The 26,523-nt window shown below is 34.2% G+C and overlaps 1 protein-coding gene across 1 annotated transcript in view; it reads left to right on the top strand.

The window, feature by feature from the left end:
* Nucleotides 1-17,672: 17,672 nt before the first annotated feature.
* Nucleotides 17,673-26,523, top strand: part of LOC145239840 (uncharacterized) — a 67,735-nt gene continuing 58,884 nt past the window's right edge. The window contains exons 1-2 of the mRNA XM_080103387.1: nucleotides 17,673-17,768; nucleotides 21,081-21,262. Coding sequence (XP_079959513.1) covers nucleotides 21,104-21,262 — 159 coding nt within the window. The 5' untranslated portion in view covers nucleotides 17,673-17,768; nucleotides 21,081-21,103. The remainder of the gene's footprint in view (nucleotides 17,769-21,080; nucleotides 21,263-26,523) is intronic.

Raw genomic sequence — 26,523 nt, 5'->3', positions numbered from 1 at the left:
TCAAAAAAACAAATATATCACAAATAAATGTTATCAAAGGCAAGATAAGTTACTCTTCTACCTATCTGGGAAGGTTTTTAGTGGTTTTACTCACTTTAAAACGTGTAATCGCTTCGAAAATCATACAATGCCAAAAGATAAACCGTTTTATTATTTCTAGATGTCACTTTGAAAAATCACTCGCAAATGCAACTGATTCACTTGCAACGTAAAACCTTGAGCATATACGTTAGGTAATGGGAGCAAAGTGTAGTACCTTTAATCTTTTTTGTTTCGGTCAGCGAAAGAGAAATACTTATCAATTCAGACAATTTTAATTTATGTCTGTTATATATATATGTATACGTTTATAGATATACAGGATTAACTAATAAATTTTGGAACACAGCTGCTAGACGTAAAGGATCGTAATGCGGGTTATATTTTGTTTAATTTAGTTTTATGCAGAAAAAGGTAAAAAATGTATAGGCACTTTTTCAAATTCAAATACCTCCTATTTTTGTGAATTTTTAACAATAGGAATTAGACATCAATAAATATTTCTTAAATTTCAGTTTTTTAGTATTTCAAAGGGATTTTAGGGCATAACATGAGCATAACATCCCATTTCAAAATTCAAGTACAGTAGAATCCCGGGATACACTAGCCCTAGGATACGTTTTTTTCAGGTTACGATGTAGAATACGATGTTTTTCCGGTCCCTGGTTACGGTATTTGCTCAGTCTTGCTGTGTTATTAATTACTAGCCTGGGTGCCCATCGTTTCCCGAGTGTTTGGAGGTGTGTGTTGAGCAAAAAAAAAAAAAAAAAAGGTGGTAGTAGGTGGGTAGGCAGGCTCGAACCAGTACCGAAAAGGAGGAAAAGACAATAATAAAAAAGAAAACGTGACGTCTTTGCTGCTGCGTTCATCGCCAAACCGGAAGTGACATAGGCTTAAATTAAGGCTAGTCAATCGAAAAGAAGGAGTGACTTTCAAAAATATCATCGAAAAAAGCGACCCCTCCCTGTAGAAAAGTGCCCAGTTGAGGGTGAAGGAATTAATGTTTTTAACCAATTTTTCGATATTTGTCGTCGAAGGGTCGGCTTCAAAACGATATTGATCTAGTCGCCTCTTTTTAGGCATACATACATACATACATACATACATACATTTAAACAGACAGGTGAGATTTATATTATAGATGTTATTTGATTATATACACGTTTATTATATGCTGTGCTGTATTTTATTACTAATTTTTAATGCCGTGTTCCGGGGTTCTACAGTATATCAGATTTACATTGAATTTGATCCATATTTATTAGACACCAATGAAATATGAATTTTATTTCTTATTCGGAACATAAAGTTAAGCTTTGAATTTGAGATATTTTCTGTGATCAAAATCATGTAATGGATAATAATAATGATAATAATAATGATAATAATAATGATAATAATAATAATAATATAAAGCTGAATGTCTGTGTGTGTATGTGTGTGTGTGTGTTTGGTCACAAATAGGCTCCTATATGGTTGACTATTTTAAAAAACTGATTGCATATAATGATAGAAGATGTATCGAGACACAAGAATGGGTATGTTTGAGCTGGCAGAACAGTGGTTCATTAAAATTGTGGGGTCTGCATTCTCGCCTGGTCCACAAAGTATGGAAATAAAAAATTGAAAAAAAAAAAAAAACGTTTACAAGTGTTTTTGATATAGATGTACATAATAATACTTTGATAAGTATGTTTTAACCTAAATAGGGATAGTATAATAAAATTGTGGGGTCTGCGTTCGCACCTGGACTCCATAGAATGGAAATAGGCACGCACTTTAATAAAGACTTTTCATAGCTATCTGCGTAAGTATACTTTGATAATTATGTTTCAGTTTGAAGAAATATGGTATAATAAAATTATGGGGTTGTTCGTTCGCACCTAACCTGCATATGTTATATAGTTCATTATTTATTATTATTATTATTGTTCTTGTTATTGTTATTGTTCTTTTTCTTCTTTTTGTTGTTATTGTTAGGACTTATTAAGAGAGTCTTATTAGAGTCTTATTGAGAGTTTGTTGTTGTTGAGAGAGATGTTCGTGTTATGAAGAGATTCATATATATATAATGTTCAGTAGAAGCTCTTAGAGTTAGGAGACAGTCTTCAGACAGTCTTAGTGTTCACATTGTAGATATGAGATGTCGAGACGTGTATGTAAAGACATTTTAAAACACATGATATACAAGACATATAATGACAATTTTCACTTTACCTTTTGGTAGAATTACAACACAAAGACGACGTTTATAAAAACACATGATGGGTTTATTTCTTCTCCCGACCGGTCGTGGTTTTCATAGTCAAGAATTCAAGTTTCACATTCTAAGTTTCAAAGGTGACCGTCTCGCTTCTAGACGTTCAAATCCTATCTCCAGGCTATCGTCTGTCATCCTCAGACTCCCTCTGACTCTCTCTGACTCTCCCTCAGTTTCTCCCATTGCTTAACTCTAAAGTTTCTAACTATATCGAGAACTTCCCATTTTCCATGACGTCATACACATATTAAAACATGTGTCTTCTTTCACGTGTTCTGGAAATGCATGTCCAAACCTTTTCCTTTGTTTACAAAAGGAATTTTAACCTATATTCCCAGCAACCTATATTTCCAATATGTTAAAAACATGTTTATTAAATTATCTTATAGTTGCATTCTTCAATTGAATTTTCATAACAGAATTGACAATGTACATTCTTTTCTTAAAGCTATTAAATCTCTAAGCTAAACAATGGTTTGTTTTTACATTCCATTTGCTAATTCTCTCTCGTAATCTATTTCTAAATCTAAATTACGAGGTTCGAATTTCGTCTATTCTATTTCATTTTTACATTTAACTAAATCTCCCTATTTTTATACTTACATGAAAAGGGGACAGCCCTTATCATGTAACACATAGAATGGAAATATGTCACAAAGTTTAAGAAGGGTTTTTAATATAGATCCACAGAATATTGTGATAAGTGTTTCAGTGTGAACAGGTATGGTATAATCAATTATGGGGTTTATCTATTTTATTTTTACTTTCATCATATTTTGCTTTGGTGTTGATACCCCCAAATTCGAAGCTTTCTCTTTACAACCCTTCCTTTTCATAACCTATCATACTTTCATAAATCAGAGTCTATTTTCTGTAGGCTGTTTTTGAACCCAGTCAACGACGGGTACTTTTGCTAGTATATATATATATATATATATATATATATATATATATATATATATATATATATATATATATATATATATATACAGGTTGGCCGAAAAGTCCCAGGACACTATACACATGGCTTATAAGCTTTGACATCCAAGTCCTTTTTCATATGATCCATCATGGTAGCCCTTGGTATTCCAAGTTCAGCTGAACGTTTTCTGGTGGATTTCTTGGGAGACTGTTGCAGTGATTCTTGAACACCAGCACACGTTTCCTTTCGCGTTTCAGGCCTGCCACTTCTTGCCTGATCCAGAACGCTACCTGTTTCAAAAACTTTCTTCTCCCACAGATACAGATTACTTCTTGATGGCGCGGGCTTTCCAAATCTTTCTGTGAAAGCACTTCGAACATCTTTTCGGCAAGTGTCCTGGGACTTTTCGGCCCCCCCCCCACACACACACACACACGCACACACACACACACACACACACACACATATATATATTATGAATGAAGTTCAGTTTTTAGTCTCATTGACACTAATATTAAAAGTCTACTTTTTCTATTGAAACATTATTAAAACAAACTTCCAAAATAAAAGTTAACCAATTGGCATATTCCTTTGGAAAACGAACTTTTATTAATTAATTATTTTTTTAAATGTTTTTTTATTGGATGATTAGTTTATTTAAGTATTACGCTCAGTTCTATTTTTGCATATTTCTACATGATGCATAACTGCGTAGCATTTAGAATATAGAGGTTCTAGCACACGCGTATATATATATATATATATATATATATATATATATATATATATATATATATATGTATACACATACGAAGAGAATTTTGTGTGTATGTATATGGTCTCGAAAACGGCTTGGCTGATTTTTATGAAATTTCACACGAAAGTACTTTTTGGCCTTGGCAGTGTTCTTAGGTTTTTATTGGAATGTTTTCGATACGTTTCGCTAATCGAAATAATCCGATGAAGGAAGGAACAGGCGATTTTGACCAAAGTTAACACTTTGCACAGCTTAACAGCAGAAGTACATTTGAAAAGCTTTATTATCACAGAAGCCGAAAGGCCTGGTATAAAATATCAACAGTAAATTCTTTGGTATGACAGGGTTGCGTTCGAAATGAATGTTTCTGTTTAGAAAACAATTGAAGCATGATACTTAACTTCTGCTTTTAAAACCTTAGTGCAAGCTATTATCTTATTATAAATTTTCGTACCGTGTGTGTATGTGTGTGTGTATGTGTGTGACGCGGTTTATCTCAGTCTACAGGCAACCCACCCAGGCAAGTAATGTACCGAAATAAAGCTTATGACTCAGCGATTGTTTAAATGATATTTATATTCATGTTTGGTGTAGGGAAATGCAAAAAAAAAAAAAAAAAATGCAAAAAAAATAACGATTTACTAAACAACGTTTTATTCACTGGATATTTTTCCAGCTGGACAAACTTGGCTTCTTGTACCGGAAAAATAATTTTATAAAATAAAAAGTAGGTTCTCTATAGTTCAAAGTAGATCACTGGTGTTGTGGCTCAAGCCACTGTGGGGAGGCATATGAAGCTTCCTTCTGGTGCACCACGATTGGTCTCAATCTACAGTAGGCAATCAATCGATTCGATTGAAAACAAAAAGCAAAAAACAAAAAACAAAAAAAAATAAATAAAAACAACGGGCGATTTAATCGATTTTGATGACAATATAAAAATATGGGATGGGGAAACATTCGTTGATCATCATTCAATCCTGGACAATGTTGGGTCTTCCCGCTAGTGCATATATATATATATATATATATATATATATATATATATATATATATATATATATATATATATATATATATATATATATATACGTATTATGTGTGCATGCATGTATGTGTGTGTATGTGTGTGTGAGTCCATGGTTTTTAGCCAGTAAAACAATTACTAATGGTTAAAAATTGAAAAATAGAAACTTGGCAGGCCTAAGTCGACTAAACATGTTACTTCTATGCATGCGCAAATACACATTTATAGATTAAAGAACATTATTTAAAAAAAATAAAAAAACAAACATTTAATGTGCTCATGGACGTGTCCCAGAACATAACGAATAAGGCTGGAAAGCTGTATGTTTTGGTTTCGATTCTAGCTGATTGCACCCATATCATATATATTTATTTCATTTTTCTTTCACTTTTGAAATCACTACTATATACGAGATGGAACGATAAAATTATCGCTCTAAAGAAAACAATACTACAGCTTTATTTTAACACTTTTATTGAAAAAAATCAATTCAGGTAATTTGATTATGTAATGGAGCTGATATATATTAAATGTAGCTGCCTTCATTCACAATAGATACGAGTCCGGAACTAGGAGAATGCCTTTTCCACAAGCGCCGGCAGGAGCTCGACGAATACTTGGCGGATGGCGGCGATCGGACTGGCTTTGGTGCTGTGGGAGGTCGTGTTGGTGATGCTCTCGACGTATGACCAAACGAAGTAGTTTAGCGGGCTCAGGTCGGGTGAGGAAGGGGGACAGGAGAGAAGGGTACAAAGTCGTAGTATTCTTGGAGTTGTGGACCAGCGCAGTGTCCTTCTGCCACACCCAGCGTCTGCCAGCGGCCACCTGATTGCACGAGAGGATCATCTACTCTTCAGCACATCCATGTACACTTTGATGTTGACTTTGAAGCCGACTTCGAAAATGTGAGGTGCCATGATGTGGCCCTCACTTGAAACCACACCAAAGACCATAACCGTGGCTGGAAACTTCGTTAAGCTGTGCTCTCAAACTGTTCGGATTTGCATTTTGAAGGCGCTGGCAATGGCCTTGTTGTCATAACTTGGATCCATGAGTTATACAGCGGCGCATCTTTGATCTCACTTGTTGAACATTGTGTCACTTTCAGACATGATAGAAGGTTCCTATCACTCTTGGGATCTGTACACAACTGGCCAACTAGTAGATTGTCTGAAACAAAAAAAAAAAAAGAAAAAAAAAAAAAGAAAAGAAAACCGGTTTTCATTAAACGGAAATGAAAGCATGTCCTTATTTCTAGGGCTACAATTTTATCATTCAACCCTGTATTTAGTACAATATAATAATCTATAGAGAAACGATTCTATAATAAATACTAAATCTACATAAATTAAAATATACTAATAAATATTTTACAACCGGGTGGCCCGCTAATATATATATATATATATATATATATATATATATATATATATATATATATATATATATATATATATATATATATATGCTCATATTTTTGGTTCTATGGGATGAAACTACCTAAAAATTTACAAGTTTCTTGAAGATTATAAAACTATTCTATGATTAAAATTTATGATAATTGGTAAAAATGAACCTATATTTTGAAACCAATGAAATATGATTAAATTTGCCTACGTTTGTGTACATTTGTTTAGTTTTGCTACTTTGGGATAAATTTTGCTTAGCGTTTTCTTTGCTTGGTTGTCTCCCTTGTGGCTTTGCTAAAACACTAATCTCTCCCCCCTGTCTCTCGTCTGTCTACGTACCTGCAAAGTTTTTTGTCGCTCTGACATTGATATTAAAAGCCCGCTTTTTATATTTAAAAATTATTAAAATAAACTTCTTAATACACTCAGTCGTTGATTTGCGAGCGACTTCATAAATGTTTACTAACTTGCATATTCTTTTCCTTTGAAAAAACAAGCATCATTAAATAATCATTCAGATTTATGGTCAGATGATTGGTTTCATTTAACTATTACGCTTAATTCGTTTTATTCATGATTGACACATTGTAACCTTCATCGTGTGCGAACCTGCTTGTATATATATATATATATATATATATATATATATATATATATATATATATTTATATATAGATAGATAGATAGATAGATAGAGTGTGTGAGAGAGAGAGAGAGACAGAGAGAGAGAAAGAGAGAGTTGGGCCAAAAAGAAAGTCTGCACTTGTTATTTTTTCCAAAAACACAAATTAAAGCTAAATTAACATTAAAAAACCTATATCTCATTTGATTTGCCTTTCTATAATTTTAGCTGTTCATATTTTACTTTTAGTTGAAATATTGTACACGTCAATTTAAAACATTAACTTCAAATCAAGAAGTCAAAAAGAAACTCCGCGGCAACAAATGAGCTAAAACCAGTTAAAAAAATCCACCTTTTAAACAACAAATCGTACAAATGACTACAAAAGCACCAAAGCACCGACAGTGTTCGTGATGCCCCTAATTCTTGTCGTTCCAGAGTTACTTCTTACAGGGAAGACAATGTTATCAAGATCAGCAGCCTCAGAAATAGATTTGTAATCTTATTAAAAAGTGCTCTCTTTCTACAGTTAAGAACAGATTGAAGGAATTTAAATTGCGAGGTTGTGTTGCAAGACGTAAGCCAATGATTTCTGTAAAGAACAGAAAATGCCGTCTGGACTTCGTCAGATGCAATTAAGATCATGACTGTTCATATTGGTCGAAACTGATTTTTAGGGCCGAAAGCAAGTTCAATAAGCTAGCCAGTGATGACAGACAGTATGTCCATTGAAAGAAGGATGAAGAATTTAATCCTAGGTGCACAGTTTCAACGCTGCAACAAGGTGAAGGTTCAGTTTTGGTGTAGGGCGTTATTAATGCCAATGGTTCAGGGCTTATGATTCGCTTGCAAGGTCAAATTAATTCTATTAAGTACATTAATATGGTAACTGAGCATTTTCTACCCTACTTTGGTCTGAATTTGGATGACAATCACATCTTCATGCAGGACAATGCTCCCATTCACAGAACTGGCAATGTCAAGAGGTTCCTTGAAGAGCTTGATATTCCGTGTTTGAATTGGTCTGCACAATCTCCAGACCTCAATCCTATCGAAAATGTATGGCATTAAATCAAGCAACGGATACGCAATGTTAAAATTTCAAATCTAAAAGAACTTTAGACAAAAATTAAAAAGAAGTGGGATGTCCTTTCACCGGAGTATTGCCGCAGACTAATTCAAAGAATTCCAAAAAGATTGCAGGCTGTCAAATTGCAAAAGGGCTATGCTACTAAATATTAACAAGTTAATTGTGTTCCTGTTCTATTTGTGTTGCATTAATCTCCTAAAGTTACATTTAAATAACAATTTTCCATTGTGCGAAGTTTCTTTTTTCCTTCTCGATTTGAAGTTAATTTTTTTAGATTAACGTAAACACTAGGATACTTCAATTAAAAGTCAAATATAAGCAAGTAAAATTATGGAGGAATCAAATGAGGTATAGTTTGTTTAAAAAGTTACATTCAATTTAGCTTAAAGTTGTGGTTTTTCAAAAAATTACAAGTGCGGACTTTCTTTTTGGTGCCATATATATATATATACAGTCCTGGTCAAAATAAAAAAATAACTCCATCACTGGATCGCCGTATCAGAAGAAGTTAAAAAAAATCTCCAGTATGAGCTCAAGTCGATTGAAAAGCCAAACAGCAGCAGAATGTAGTCCTAAAACCATCAGAAGGCATCTGAAAATGAAGGGTTTCAATCATTTAAAGCGACTGCAGAAACCATGTCTCCTTGAACAGCACAAAACTAACCGACTTAAATATGCCGCCAAATACCAGACTTGGGATGAAGAGAAGTGGGAAAATGTAATTTTCTCCGATGAGAAAAAGTTTAATCTAGATGGTCCAGATGGATTTTAACACTATTGGCATGATAAAAATTTGACCAAAGAGACTTTTTCAACTCGGCATAGTGGAGGAGGGTCTTTAATGATCTGGGGTGCTTTCTCATCAGCTGGGACCCTAAAGTTGCAAGTAGTGAAAGGGCGGCAAACATCATTGAAGTACATTTCAATGCTTGAAAATGCTTCTATCAGGACTGAAGGTCCACGTCTGTGTGGAAGAAATTGGATTTTCCAGCAATACAACGCTGCGATACACACTTCTTGACAAGCACGAGAATACTTTTCTTCAAATAATATAGAATTGTTAGATCATCCAGCATATTCTCCTGACCTCAATCCCATTGAAAATCTTTGGGGATGGATGGCAAAAGGATGGAACCCAGTATGATTCGATAAAGGAATTTTCTGATTCAGTTTTCAGTACATGGGATAAAATTCCTTCGCAACTGATAAAAAACTTTTTTGAAGTAATTTGTAATAATGGAGGCTATACTAAATACTGAGACCCTGTTTAGTAATTTATAATTGCCTTTTGTTAGATAAATTATCAGTGGTCTTATAATTTTGACCAGGTGAAAATATTTGTTTTTTAAAAAATAATTATTAGATCAGGGTTAAGATTTCGAATGAAGCAGATTTCATTTTTTTCCCATCATATTTTCCCTTTTGGCAATGGTTTCAACCATTTGTTTGATGAAAAATTCGATATTATGCGTAAACGTTGACTATATATATATATATATATATATATATATATATATATATATATATATATATATATATATTTTTTTTTTTTTTCAAATCCTCCATCAATCACCACCAAGCAGTAATAGAGTCTCACCCCCAAACATCTCCATCGACAACGCTAGACTGGAAAATGTGGACCACTTCCCATACCTAGGCAGCATCCTATCATCAAAAGCCAACATAGATGATGAAATACAACACCGTCTCAGCTGTGCCAGTGGGGCTTTCTCAAGGCTAAGGAAGAGAGTATCTGAGAACCGTGACCTTCTGGCAAAGACCAAAATCATGGTATACAAAGCTGTCTTGCTGCCCACTCTTCTCTATGGATCGGAGACCTGGATCACATACGGGAGGCACGTAAAAACCCTGGAGACGTACCACCAAAGATGCCTCCGAAAAATCCTCAGAATCAGTTGGAAGGACCGACGCACCAACACCAGCGTCCTGAGTGAGGCTGACATTCCCACTATCACCGCTATTGTTGCTCAACGCCAGCTCAGATGGACTGGTCATGTTGTCCGAATGCCGGATCTCCGTCTCCAAAAACAGATTTTCTACTCTCAGCTTGTTGAGGGAAAACGTGCCCAGGGTGGCCAAAAGATTAGGTATAACGACAACATCAAAGTAAATTTAAAGCGGTTTCACATGGACCTTGAGACATGGGAGGACGTGGCTGGGAGCAGGTTGGCATGGAGGAGCGCTGTCCACGAAGATGCTTCGCTTTATAGCAGTGACCTAAATCAAGCTGCTGAGGATAAGCACAATCACAGAAAAGACAGATTATCAACCAGACACACCCAACCCCACTCCACCATCACTACCTTTATCTGCCCAAATTGCACAAGAAAAATTGGGTCTAGGATTGGGCTCTATGCTCACCTGAGGACCCACAGAAGCCACAACGGAGAACAGTCTTACTCGGACACGAGTTGCCGCCGATGATATATATATATATATATATATATATATATATATATATATATATATATATATATATATATATATATATGTGTGTGTATGTGTGCGTGTATGTGTATGTTTACCATTCATTTTATTCAACGATCTGATGTCGCTAGATTTTCCACGCAGATTTCGTTAACAATAAAGTAGTTATTGCCATACTAGAGACACCAAGCTTATTAACATCTACTACTTGGTCGTAGTCTACGTGGATAATAATAATATTTCTGTACAAATTTTTATTATTTCTGTTGTCACATTTTTTGTCTGGCTATTGGTATTGCCAATTTTATGCTGATAGGCGGATCATAACAAATGGCCATAGATTATTAGCATCCTTTTTTCTGTCTTCCAGAACTTTTCGCAAGATTTTTGAAGTCCTACAACATTGCAATTATATCTCAATTTTCTCGATCCACTTGTCAAACCTTTTTGTCGCACTCTACAGAGCTTTCATCACATCAGGTACAACTTTTACCTTCAATTTTTCAAGTCTTGGTATTTTTCGACTTTCTCCTTTTCTTTTTCCCATACATTCACATTAGTTGACGACGCTATATCAATGATTATTGCCTTGTTTCCTTTTTTTTCCAATAAAACAACACCTGGTCTCCTTGCTTCAATCGCATTATCACATTAGATATTCATATCCCACCATAGTTTCACAGTATTACTCTCCACCACTCGTTCTGAAACATGTTCGTGCCATTTTTCACTGCATTTTAATCTTGTTTTCTTGCAATAATCTTTCTCGCAATATTGTCATGCCACCCCTTGTGCCTATTTTGAGCTAACTTATCACAATTACTGACGGGGTGTTGTACATTCTCACTCTTCTGGCCACACAGGTCAACATCAAACGAAAAAATGACCGCGTTCTATGGCAAAGACATACAAGCGGGCAGATACATAAAAGACAAGGCCATCAAGCCAGATATTGTAATATGGAACAAGCCCGACAGAACTGCGCTCGTTATTGATGTCACAATCCCAAATGATTTTGGCCTTAATAGAGTTGGACCGGAAAATATAACAAAATATAACAAAATATCAGGACCTAAAAATGATCTAAAAACGACATAGTCTCTGAAAGAGATAAACATTATACCGGTTGTGATAGGAGCAACTTGTTTAATGAAAAAGAACCTTCATAAATACTTAGAAGCAATCCCTGGAAGACCAAGTTGTAATGAAATACAAATAGCAACCATAAAGGGAACAGCATTTGTTCTTAAAAGCGCCCTCGGATATAAATTTAAATCAATCAGAATCGCGACGGGATAGGAATTCCGAATCTCCTAACTGCATTCTCAGCAATTACTGCCTTCCATAGTTGTTGTCGTCACACCACGTTTTGACCAAGTAAGCCTTTGGCCGGCTTTAGGTAGGATTGAGACTTCTATCTTCAGACAATTATCAACTGGAACCGTAGAGATTCAAAGTCTTTATCCATTACGCCACGGGCCCGAAACGTCGCAAAACAACAACTAAAAAGATGAGGATAATAGTTCGCAATAAATTAAATTAATAAATTTCGACTGGTGCTACCAGATCAGGCTGTTTGAAGATATTGATTTCCTGAGATGAAATGCACCCAACATTGATGCTTTTTTGTTTTTCTACTTCCTTTTGCAAAACTTAATTATGTTCTGCAAAACTTAATTATGTTCTGCAAAACTTTATTATGTTCTGCAAAACTAAAAAAACAAAAACAGCAACCCATCTTCCCCCCCCCCGTTTCCTTCTTCCCATTTTTCCTTTTCTCTTTCTATCTCAGAAAGAGAATCGGAAAATGGGAAGAAGGAAACTATCTGACTGGTTTCCTAACTAAAAATGTACCAAACATTAATACTGTAACCCTTTTCCCTCTCCCATTGCAAAACTCATTCATGTTCTGCAAAGCAGGGAACAAAAACGATAGAATACACTATAAAACAATCAAACCAAACACTACAAACTTGCGATTGAAAGTACAAAGAGCTTGAAGAATAAAAACTTTCTACAAAATAACTAAATCCAACATGAATACTATTTCCAAAATAACTGGCTTCGGCAGTAAATAACCCGAAAATGGTTGATATGCCGTAAAACAACCAAACAAGTTTCTAAAAGAAAAAGTGATGATGACAACAGTAATTCTATGACATTATTTAAAAAAAAAACAGAGGTTCACCGATTGTATAGAGATGATTATTTGAAATTTGAATTTCACGGACTGAAGATACACAGATTCCTTCTCGGATTTGTGTTTTGTGCAGCCAAACATTATCTCATGTAGCAGTGGTTTCAAGTTGGATAAAAAGACACCTATTACTAACACTTACTTAACTTCAGACTAAGCATTACTATTTTAGTGCAAAAAAGGGTTTTATGGGTGGAAAATATTGATTTTTGTGATAGGTGTACCGGGAGAATTTAAAGGGCACGTAAAACGGAACCACTGACCTAGACAATAAAACTATTCCAAATAGATGTCTTCCGTTTTATTTTTATTTTGTTATATTACTGCAGCTAAACGGAGAGAGGAAGACACAGAAACTTCGGCTACTACATCACCACTACCACTATTTTTACAGCGAGACGTCGCTATCCACTGCACAACTACTTACATGTCAGAGAAACGAACAGCCGTTTCTCTTTACCACACAATACTGTCACGTTGTTCACAGTGGAAACAAAAGAAAATAACTGGAAATGTTGCTAGTCGCTTATTGCCACAGTAATATTAAACTGGCAGCTATCAGCAAATAGGAACTTGTCTTCAATAAATCACATAAAATGACCTGGTTTCCATAAAGCAAAGATCATTCCGTTTGCTTTTGTCGTATGCTTTACTATATTCTTTCCCTTCTCTTTTGAAAACATAGGTTCCTGTACGATGATACCAGAGCAGAGGTGACCCACATCGAGAAACGGACGCCTAAAATGTTGTTGTTTTCACAGAATGAATGAAAGGTAAAAAGAAACACCTTCGCACATCGTTGTTGTCCACTTTGCTGCACACCTATTTAAACAAAGGCACATATTTAAATGTGTGATCGCAATGAAACAAAACTAGAAGAATATTAAACGATGGTGCATAAATGTCACATTGGTTGGGACTATGATGTGAGTGACGAAAATCATGTTTGCAATCGCCACGTCAGTTATGATCACCATGTCGGCGACGCCCATCACATTAATCGTAGCTGCTTAACATTCTAGCAGGAGCGTCTGTTGGATATGTAGGTTATGCATAAAAGAAATTTTCACTTGGATATATAGATCACGTAAAGAAGAAACTTTTACTAGGAAGTTGCGGTGTGGGGGATTAAATCAAGTTGTATCAAAAGTAGTAATATGTCAAAGGAAGTCAACAGTGGGACGTGATGAATGAAACTAGAATCGACCTCCTTGGTTATGGATATACAAAGGATGTAAACGTAATTTTGGAGCTCTCTTTGATTCCTTCCCATTAGGATGGATATAGACAGAAAACTAAGATACTGTGTATTAATACCGTTTAATGCTATGCTAATACTATTTAACTAGCGGGACCGGTGGAAATTCGACTCTTTCATATGTAATATGTGGATGTTGGTATTCTGTGGATGTTCAGCGTAAATGGAGACGACCTAATATTATTGTAGCTGATTTGTTAAAACTGCAAAAGTATTTATCTAAGCTGGCAGGGATGTTAGTCGAGTTCCTTCAGCTATAATCGAAATCGAAACCAAAACTCATAAAGAATTCTTGATAAAATTATTTATATAAAAAAAGAGATTATTGGAGTGCCATCAGCTATACACGAAACCGAAACCAAAACTTATGAAGAATTCTTGATAAAATTATTTATTACAAGAAATAGAAGATCATAACAATTAAACGACAGTCACTCAGAAGAAAAAAGGTGTAAGCGTGACACACAAAATAGCACACACGCCATCGTATTAATATATAGATAAAACTACACAAAACGACTATTTTCAAGTGTTGTTATTCTGCAAGAGAATTATCACTACCGCTGATAAAAAAAGAAAGGCACAAGCGACACTACAGCCACCACAACGATTACCACTACGACTATGAACCTATAAGCAACACTTCTGCTAGGAGACGCTAGCCATTTGTTGTGATTAAAGATGCAACGTATAACAAAGATGACATTCATGTAAACTCAAATGAAATAGACTCATCTAAAAATAACCACCCATTCTAATTACTAGCTAGGCTACAAAACGAAACAATTCAATTTTTAAATATTATATATATATATATATATATATATATATATATATATATATATATATATATATATATATAAAAGAGTAAATGTTAGTTTGCTTGAAGCATTGTTGGTAAAGGAATATATGGAAGTTTTAAAAGCCAAAAACAATGCGAAAAAACAAAAGCCATCTTGAATATACTTTTGTTTCCTTTTTTTGAAAAGGTGAGGTATCTTTCTCCCGAAATTAATCAAAGTTCCATACCACCAACGGACTTTATATACACCGGACATACCAGCAACTTGGTTATAAAATAATTATACATCGAGGTGAGGAATGATAGATGAATAAAGTTAGACATTACTCTACTCAAACATACCCGTCTACTTTTGTTTGTTTTTCTTTTCTTCACTCTCATGATTCCGGACTTTTTCGCATTGTTTTTGGCTTTTAAAACTTCCATATATATATATATATATATATATATATATATATATATATATATATATATATATATATATATATATATATATATATATTCTGTTTTCATAGTCCTAGCAATAAAATATGGGAGTTTGAAACATTTGTTGATTCTGATTACTAGTATATATATATATATATATATATATATATATATATATATATATATATATATATATATATATATATATACTAGTAGGGAAATCCGACGTTGCTCGGGATTGTAAGAATCAACAAATGTTTCAAACTCCCATATTTTATTGCTAGGACTATGACAACAGAATATTCTTTTCATTGTTTTGACTCTCAAGTATATATCCGACACAGTTAAACACAGTTAATCAACTGAGAACCACATCACTCGATATAAAAGCATATAAGATATCAACGGATACACATTCGAGAGTCAAAATAATGAAAAGAATATGCTGTTGTCCTAGCCCTATTTATTATCATCGAAATCGGTTTTCAATCAAATCGATTGTCTGCTCTAGTTGGGGACCCATCGCGGTGCACTAGGAGGAAGCTTCATATGTCTGCCCGCAATGTCTAAGTCAACAATACACTGTAGTCTACATTGCACTGTAGAGAACCTACTGCTGATTTTATAAAAAAAATTTTTTTTATATATAAAGGCTCGCATTAAAGTTTAAAACGCAAATGTCAAGTATGATGCTTCAAACGTGCTCTAAACAGAAACCTTTATTTCGAACGCGCGGATTTATTTTTTGATACACACATATACATTTTTTTTTAATATTCTAAGAAATAACTATAAATTTCTCCGTACTTTTAACGAAATAAATGTTATTCTGAGTTTAAATTAATTTGAAAAACCCGGTTCGATGTTTTTTTATGATTCAAAAAGCTGTTTAGGTGACGTCATATTCAGTACCATGCTTAAACTGTTCCTTTCAATTTTCTGGCTAACTGGTTATAGGTTAAAGTCAGAGTCTTGCAAAGATACTGAAATTAGTCTACTCGAAATGATATACATGTTTTCCTTCAGTCTGTAATAAAAACCAATGTGCATTTATTTATATATAAATACGCCAATCCCGTCACGATTAAGTCAGTAAATAAAATGCATGCTTTTTATAATTCCCGAATAAAGTCATTTCAAATAGTGAAGAAAAGATGGACAGTAAATAGCAAGTCAGACAAACCTCCTCAGGCTTACACCGCCACCTGGAATGAAACTTGGAAATAAGTTCTTCTCTCTAAAATAAAAGGTCCACGGTGGATATGTTCTCTTTTTTAGGTAACCAGAATTGATAATAATTTATATATAAAAGTATTAAATTACCAACGTAATTTTGTATGAAAAGTTTAGTAATATATAAATAAATAGTGCGAAAACAGGCGGAGCATAATAGATTTACTGACATTCTTAACGGATTGTATATATATATATATATATATATATATATATATATATATATATATATATATATATATATATATATATATATATTACTCGGGCGTAAAATACGCTTAAATATGATATTTTAATTCGTCCAGAGTTCTTATATATTATTATAGAGTCGTAATTTCAAAAGTAGAAAAAAAAGGTATTTGGTTGCCATCAGTTAGAATCGAAACCCAAACTGTAATATTCAAAGCTTGGGATGCTACCACTGTATCAATTTTGACCCATTTTTGACCCCCGAAAAAAATATTTTATCCGGCTAAAGACCCATAAAAGAACGGTCCGTAAAAATCCAATCATTTGAGGACTCTAGCGCCGCTCTGCGGCTTTTAGTTTAGGAGGAGATAGAATTTGAAAATATGGAGACAGACATATAGCCTTTTATATATAAGATTAATAGTCAAACTTGTGTTAATTTTGTAACAAAGCATGTGCAACAATAGAACTCGAAATTGCACAGGCCACTTTATTCATTTTTCAAAACACATTATGTAAGTTTACGGTCAGTTTCGTTTATCCATTAACCATTACATACAGATATGCATCTTGGATTTTTCCAACTTGCGACACTTGAAATCCAAATAGTCGTGTCCAAAAAATAAAAACAAAACAAAAACAACACACACAGACACACAGACACACACACACACACACACACACACACACACACACACACACACACACACACACACACACACACAACCCAGAAAAACAAGACGAAAACAAACAAATAAAAACAGCAACACTCGCATTGATATAGGATACATAAAATACAGTTCTAAAGAGGAACGTGGCTTTCCTTAATAATTAGTAGACGCCATCTTGTATACGAACAAAGCTAGGAAAAAGTACGTGTAACTTAGTTAAATGTCAGCACGGAACTGTATTGAAATTCAGATTTCTTCTGTTTTCTTTTTTGAAATGGTAGTATTTATTTTTACTTTTATTTTTTTCCCTCGTAAAGAACACCGAAAACGACGTCTTACCAGGGGACTGGGCAGGTTGCTGACACAAACCGAATTACAGAATTTATCACACATCTACCATGGTCCTCGTCTCCACCTGGTATGTACGAAGTAAAAAACAAAAACAAAACAAATAAAAAAAATAGCACCAAAGAAACAAATGCATTTTTGACACATAAACCACACACACACATTTTAATTTATAAAATGGGGGTAAATTTAATGGTTCGACCTTACATTTAGTATTAATTTCAAACTGGTTGTGGGGGTATGGTGTAATGGATGACAAGGTGAATGCTAGAATCGGCCGGACGTGTCCATCTCCCATAAGATATGCTATAACGTTACAGAACTAAAAAGCCGGTATGCAGCAAGTGGTCTACGCCACATAGTGCCAACAGGCATAACACATGTGCTGGCATTGCGTAACAGCTGTGTTTTGTTGATGCGCATACAACCGCTGAATTTGTAATAATAGCCGTCGTGGCAGTTGTGATGGCGTGTAAATTTCCCCCTTTCTCTTAACCGCCGTCGTCAAAATCGTGATCATGTGCTGCTTTCTGTCTTCTTAGCTTGGTAGTTGTAATCATAGAACATTATTAAAACACCATTATTTTGCTCTGGAGCTTTCATATTATTCTCTCTAGATTAAATTTCTTTTCACAAATATAATCGTATTACATTGCGATTTATTTCCGCAAAGTTACAGAAGTATTGCATAGCTTCAAGCTTCCTGTTGCCCGCTCTGAACAATGACATTTGTATTCGTTCAGACTGTCAGCCAAAAGAGACCGATTGAACAAGGGATGAGGTCATCCAACCAAGCTATAACCCAAGCCGATGTCTCTCAAGTAGGAATTTTATATTCGCTAGGACGATGCCATCTAACATTGTAACCTAGCGAGCAATTGATAATAGAATTTTCAGAATGTAAGAGATTATATCATTATTTCTGCAGCCAACAACGTCGTAGCTCACAAGAGCCATGATAGGCAGCTAATCGTTAGTCCAAGACTCGAGTTTTGCCCTCATTTGGGCTCATCAGTTAGATATAACCGAACTCGGGATTCGAAACCCGAGCTTCTTGCATGCAAAACGAGCATTCTGCACTTGAGCAAAATATTAACACATCACTGTGAAAACTATTCTACACAATCGGAAGAGCAATCCGTAGTTTTTGTAAATTTTGCTATTAATTTTTGTTACTAACATATGTTATAGCATTAATAACATGCGATAGAGTTGTATGCAAAAAAAAAAAAGACAAACCAACATCACCATTTAATCTTTTACAATAACTATTTTAATATTAACTGATGCGAAAAGCAGTTGATATGTTGCAAAGCAGACAAAATTATATTAAGTTTCAGCATTAAAATAATAGCAAAAAAATCGAAATGGACCAAAATGATAAAAAAAAATTAATTAATCTTTTACAAGAGACACCATGCATTAAGTATTGTTACCACATCTGGGCTGGTGCACCAACCACAAGTCTCTACTTTAGATAGACAGGTTAAAAAAAAAGAGCCGATAATCTAATAGATCCCACACTGTCTGTCAAGCTTCAGCCCTTGTCCTATCGCCGTTATGTTGCATGGCCGTGCTTGTTTTACTTCAATGGAATATGCTTTGACGAACTGGCTGCACTTGTGTCCGCTAGATTTACATACACCTGATCAACATATGAATCAGCAAAATCTCACTCCTTCACTGTAGTGGTCTCTAGACGGCGGAAAGCTTCTTCCCTCAAATTGCTTGTTTTTTGTATTCTCTCCCTGCTCCTTATTTCTCCGACTGCCACTAACACGCAGAAGTTTAAATGTAATGTGAATAAATATCGCTATACATTGCCTTATTCGGGGAATGAAATTAGTTTATTGTCGGTTGCTTTTTTTTTGCACGATTCAACCTAACCTGAGCTCAATAGGTGGCACAACGAATTTCATTCTTTTCTAGTATTGAGTTTTTCGATTGGTTACCAAAAGCAGAGATTTGGTGTACGCATATACAATTCGACCTTATATTATAGAGTTTACAGAAAAAATGTATAAATAAAAAATTAAGAAATGTATTTAAAATGGCACTAGTAAGATCAAATAAACATTGTAGAGAAATGTACGCACCATAAAGAATCATTAAACATATTGTATAGTGATGTTTAGTTAATTCATGCATAAAACGAGAAAAGTATATTGGGAATATGTACAGAGTGTCCATAAAGTCTCTTTACAACTTAAATTTGTAAAAATGTTTGTGCTTTCACTTGAGGAGTACTCATTTTATAGGGGTTCACTTAAGAGTTATCCTTTCATTAACAAAATATCTGAAGTACAAAATCTTATAATAAAAAACCTACCATAAACACTGATTAAAACCGAATAAAACTGGACAATAAAGATGGCTTATTTTCGAAATTTATTTCCAGCATGATACATTTGCAAAAAATTAAACCGAATTAAATCACACTTTTCCCCAAAACATGGGCCAACGTTTGGCAAATGAAAATGGCTAGTCATAATCAAATATTTTTTAAGTTGAGAAATGGATCCACCCAATATCATTATATCAATCAATCAATCAATCAATCAATCAATCAATCAATCAATCAATAAATAAATAAATAAATCTATCTATCTATCTATCTATCTATCTATCTATCTTTTTACTATTGAAATAAAAATATTCCAAATTTTGTATATAAATACAGATATTAATAACACACAGTTTTATTTATACAAACATATTTGCCGACATATTTCAGTTCTATTTATAAAAACAGCCGAGCTTCTTCAAGCCAAGTCATTGGCATGAATTGCATAGATGCATATATTATGAATGTTTTCTTAAATTTAAGTAGTAAAATAATATTTTATTACAACTATAAATGCTAAACCTAAATCTTTGTAGAAAAAAAGTTATACAAACAAATAACTATATAGCTTGTTATAAATTTTCATTCATACAAACATATTTTCAGCTACATATATGAATATATATTATAATTATAACTTTTTCAAAATCTAGCCTCGCCAGATTTTCGACAAAGAAGAATATTTCAGAAACTGAAGAAGCTAAACATTGTAAAAATGTCGTACCTGAAACATGTATGCACATATGTAACCAAAATATGTTTGTGTAAATAAATTACATTTAAATACAGCTATAATTGTTTTGAGCAGTTTCTTATTGTAAGTGAATGATGCAATAGGTAGTTAGTAGTTAGGCAACTGACTTGTAATGTACACGAGGTACGGTCCGGCTGCACTGTTACTCTGTCGTACTCTTCGGGGCGAATATCGTCGTCGGAATATTTCATTGCACACAAACGGAGTCTCAAGACTTTCTTTATAATGATAAGCAAGAAATTTATATGTGTTTTTTGTCATTCTTTTTTTTTTTATCTTAATAGGAGTTTTGAGTGCTTCTTCGACAATGGATGAGAACACGGAAACACAAGTGGACCCGCAAGCGGGAGAACAGCATGTTAAAGAGCTGTGGAAAATCCTGGGAATCGGAGAGAATGGATACCTCACTGTGTCCGAGCTGGGAACGGTCTGTCGACACATCGGAATGGATGAAATGCAAGACTGGGTAAGCTGTTAAATGAGACTTTATTTCGAAAATGAAACAAAATGAAAGACAAAATAAGAATAAATAAATAAAACCCTAACCCGGACCTTTAGCCAGATATTCATCTAATATCAGAGATTACGTAAATATACATTAATTTGTATTGATTTTTTTCATTTAATTTGCATCTTTCCATATTACAAATTAATAATTAATCAGTATTAAATAAAAATATAAACACCAATTAAATAGATTTCTTCAGGGTATATAAAATAAATTTGTTTATGCTATCCCAAATAATAAAAATGGATACGACTATATGTACATAATCATTCTATTCCAAGAATAGTGTTATATGAGGTTTTGAAAGTTTTTTTCTTTGAGCGTTTCCTTTTCTTAAATGTATTTTAGAAAATATTTTTATATGATTGCTTTTTGAAAATTTGCTTCTGCTTTTATAACACACTAGCAAGCCGCCCGACGTTGCTCGGTCGTAAAATACGCATAAATATTATATTTTAATTCATACAGAAACTGCGAGTATTATGTTTTTCTAAACATTTCACTTCTTGTAAGTAAAAAAAATACTCGAGCTGAAATCGAACTCAAAACCTAAAGACATTGAGTCAAGTACGATAACCATTAGACTAGCTTGATACGAACATTAAATAGTGTTTTAAAACATACTTATTCGTAACATAAGAATCTGTCACGTGATTGATTCACGTATGTGCATTCGTTAAACAAATAGCAAACAGATAAAAATCCGATGAGCCTCATGGACCAATTTGTCAATTTTGACCCCTTAGCAGCTATTTTTTCCGGATGAAAACCGATTAAAAAGCTTAAAAAAAAATAATCTTTGAACATTTTCTTTCTATCAATGCGATTGATTTTTGACTTCCCGTTCGAAAATCTTTAATGATTTGAAATTGAAGCCGATATAGAAGTTCGTTTTTCCGATAAAATATTTTTATAAACCGTTCCTTTGATTTTTTTTTATAAATGACTGGATTTTTCACGTTCTTAAGTATATTTTTAAAGTAACTAGTTAAGTATTTTTTTTTAATCCTGTTGATTTCACTTTTATTTTCCCCATGTGATGAATTCAATATTTTCTATTTATATTTTAAGTTAATCATTCTGACAAAAAGCAGCTTATATATATATATATATATATATATATATATATATATATATATATATATATATATATATATATATATATATATATATTGTATGTATGTAAGTGTATAAGAAGGCTGTTTGCAATTTAAAATATCGCGATGTTGAAGTAACGTGCTGTATGAACAAAAACAGGCAAACGAACCAAGGTCATATTTTGATTATTTTTTTTTATATGATTTTATGTTGCCATAGAAATTTTCCAACCCATCAACTCGTAAGATGCGATTTCCATCCGATGTCATTTAACAAAAAGTTGTTTTGTACATGATAAACCTGGCGCCTTTGTTTGGGAAAAGAAATTCCATGACCACATTGTTACAGGTCGGCCATATATATATATATATATATATATATATATATATATATATATATATATATATATATATATATATATATATATATATATATACAGTCCTGGTCAAAATTATAAGACCACTTAAGAAAGTAAGCGTTTAAGGTTAAGGTTTCGAATGAAGCAGATTTCATTTTTTTCCATCATATTTTCCCTTTTGGCAATGGTTTCAACCATTGGTTTGATTAAAAATTCGATGATATGCGTAAACGTTTACTTTCTTAAGTGGTCTTAATATATATATATATATATATATATATATATATATATATATATATATATATATATATGAAATAAAATGGAGGTGAAAGGACCTGAATACTCAACGTTTCGCCTGATTTATGCGGGCTTTTTCAAGAGGGATGGTCATTGACGAGAGAGTCGGAAGATTTGGGGCTATATATAATGATGGGGGAGAGCAGCGTGTTTTCCTTATGTAAATTAGATTTCTATATACATATATACATTTTATGAGAGAAAATAAATTAGAGTAAACTAGCGTAGTGGATTACGTCTAAAAGTTTAAATATCGTAGAGATTTAAAAGATTGCGTCTGGAAATATAACCGTGATAGATTAAGTAAATAAAATGAAACGAGATTACGAAGGGAGTTTAAAAAAATTAGATATAATTAAATTGGGATAAAATAGCGTAAGAACTGTAGATGGCATCTAAAATAAGAATAAGAAGTGATAAAATGGTGTCTAAAAATAAAATAAAATACAGATAAAATAAAATACAGTAAATAAGTAAAATAAAAATCATAAAATGAAGTGAAATTACGAATGGATTTTTTTAATATATATATATATATATATATATATATATATATATATATATATATATATATATATATATATATATATATATATATGCTAGCAAAGATACCCGTGCTTCGCACGGAGCTTTGTTGCGCACTCGGGTACCAAAATCTGTGGGCACCTTTCCAGTAAGTTGATGTTGTAAGAGCAACGATTGCATAAGGTGATTAACATTTTAACTACCTCTTATAGTGACTGAAATTCAATCAGGAACTTCACAAAACATTTTCATCAAAAAGGAAGGTTACTTGATGTTACATAGTAAATTTTTCATTGAAGTAATTTTCAACTCTTGCTTAAATTTTATCTTGCACATTCAATACTAAAAACTTACCACAATCAGATCATGTCAGTTTTTCCTCATATCCATTTCTCGAACTTTTCACTGAAGAGCCTCAGGGTAAACTACATTTCTGCTGCTTTGATTTGGAGCCAGAATGTAGAGTTTTTCTGAACTTCCTGTCCGGCTGATGGAGACGTAGAACATACCGTGACTGAAGCAGTCTGATGTCAAGTCTACGCCAATGGTGTTAAATGTCTGGCCTTGACTTTTGTTTATGCTCATTGCAAAACACACCTTCACAGGAAATTGGAGTCTCCGGAATTTAAATGGAAGTTCTGAGTCCGATGGAACTAAGGGGATCCTTGGCAGTAGAACGGTTTCGCCTTTGTAGGGACCACAGGAAATGGTGGCCTCAAGTACATTGGTGTGCAATCTGGTGATAACACATCTGGTTCCGTTTGTTGTTTTTGGCGGTTTCAAGGATCGAAGAATCATGATTGGCGATCCAATTTTGAGATTTAAAATGTGTGGAGGCATTCCAGATATCTCCAAAGAGTTTAAAAACTCCACAGGGTAGTGAACAGCTTCATATTCATTAGTAGCCGAATCAACTGACTTGTATTGCTTTGTGTCTCCTGGAAATTCATCCATTATTGAATTGTTCAAATGATTCACATTGCTGTTTAATGGCGAAATAATAGCCCTCTCAGCAAGCCAATCCGGTGATTTTCCATTGTTTTGCAGGTCTGCGTACACTTTGTCTTTCAGTTGCTTCTGATTACCGACACATTTACCAAGCGAAGTTGGAATCTTAATTGTGTCAGGTGAAGAAGTGATAGGAAACTGACCATTACCGATTTGGAGAAGCAATTTTGAGAAGTCTACTGCAGCTGTGTTATCAGAGATATAGGCTCTCATATTAGTAGTCAGTCTCTTCACTATAACGTGCCTCCAGAGATAGGATTGTTTCAAACTTGCATTGACAATGTTAGCCCTTGTGCCATTTTTAACCACTGGGAGGATTTGACGGAAATCACCGCAAAATAAGGTTGGAATGCCACCCATGGGATTCTTGTTTCCTGTGATGTCTTGCAGTGTTCGGTCAATTGCTTCATAAGCACTCTTGTGCGTCATTGGGGCTTCGTCTACAATGATTGCAGAGGTGTCTCTAATTACATTTGCCAAGGCTGAGTTACCAGTAATTTTGCAAACTGGCTGATCCATTCGATGAGTATCCAAGGGTACTTTAAAAGTGCTGTGAAGAGTGCGGCCACCTTGTAGTAGAGTAGCAGCAATGCCACTGAATGCTGTTGCAAGCACAATCTTTCTCATGGATCTAATCTTTGCAAGGATCAAATTGATTACAAAAGTCTTGCCCGTACCACCTGGAGCATCAAGAAACATCATGTTTTTGTTCATTTCACCTTGTGCTTCCAACATTGCCATGAATGAATTGTAAACGTCTCTTTGAGAATCGGTCAGTTTTTCTTGCATATTTTCTGCTTGTAGGGAAAGTTCTTCAAGATTATAAGTAACTTCACGTTGATACTCTCTCGCGAGTCTTTCATCTCTCCCTTGCGTTGGTGCAGGTAATCCATAGCTTGCCAATGGTTGACCGCACATAAGGAGAACTTTTTCTTCAATTAGACAAAGAGTTTTATTGTAGATGTCCTCATTAAAATCTGCTTCTGGATTGTTAACTTCTTGCCTGTATCTGTGAAGAATGTCTTCAGATATTACATCACGAAAAGCCATCCAGATCTCAAGAGGATTTCTTGGCTCACAGGCTGTTAAAATTATCACAAATAGGCTTCGCAAATTTGAAGGTGATTGAGTGGCACTTGCCTCTCCTACTGCTTGATGCAAGTGATGGTCATTTTCTAGAAGGCCTCGAGCAAGGCACGCTGCTCTGTATGTTTCAAACACCTGACCATTGTATGCTCGCAAATTTTGAAATGAAGTTGGACCAGCAACCTCATTGAGCAACAGGCGTAAGAAATAACACTCCCCTGCTTTTGGACTAATCGTGTAAATTCTCCCAATGCATGGTGCCTTCCATACATCATCATTTTCAGTACCTTCAACTTGTACCCCACGCATTCTTCTCATCCATTTCTTTGTCGATTTGTTCCAAGTGTAAAACTCAGGGACTTCTACGTATTTGAGACCCCTTGCAAAGTCATCCTCATGGCAGAGTTGAAAAAATGCTGTCAAAGTTGTGGCAGGCGGTGGACCTTGGGCTCGTTCCAGAGCAGTATCAGCTGAGAACATGACACGCTGCCCATTTTCAAGATGAACAGAAAGTTGTACAATTGGGGAGAAATGTTCATGGATGGGATGTTCCAATATCCTCCAGGCCGCCTCTGAACTGCCGACATACCTTGCATTCTGGAACTGCTGGATCTCATCCACAGTGTGACTTTGTACTTGGCCTTGTTGGTTAGCTGCTCCATCAGTTCTTTGTAGTTCAAACACTGCTTGATCACATCCTTTATTCACGTATTTGAGGACATATTTGATGCTTTGGATCGAGCTGCAAATTTCTACGTTAATGTGAGCGTTGAACTGCTGAAGGAGGACCTTGTTGTACGGAACAATCCACTGGTTTGTTATTTCTTGATTAACATACCGACCATTT

This window comes from Euprymna scolopes, chromosome 19, assembly GCF_053919585.1.
Source record: "Euprymna scolopes isolate OS-2025 chromosome 19, ASM5391958v1, whole genome shotgun sequence".
Classification (NCBI taxonomy): domain Eukaryota; kingdom Metazoa; phylum Mollusca; class Cephalopoda; order Sepiida; family Sepiolidae; genus Euprymna; species Euprymna scolopes.
Note: the sequence above shows the minus strand (reverse complement) of the source record. Positions and strands in the feature narration are given on the sequence as shown.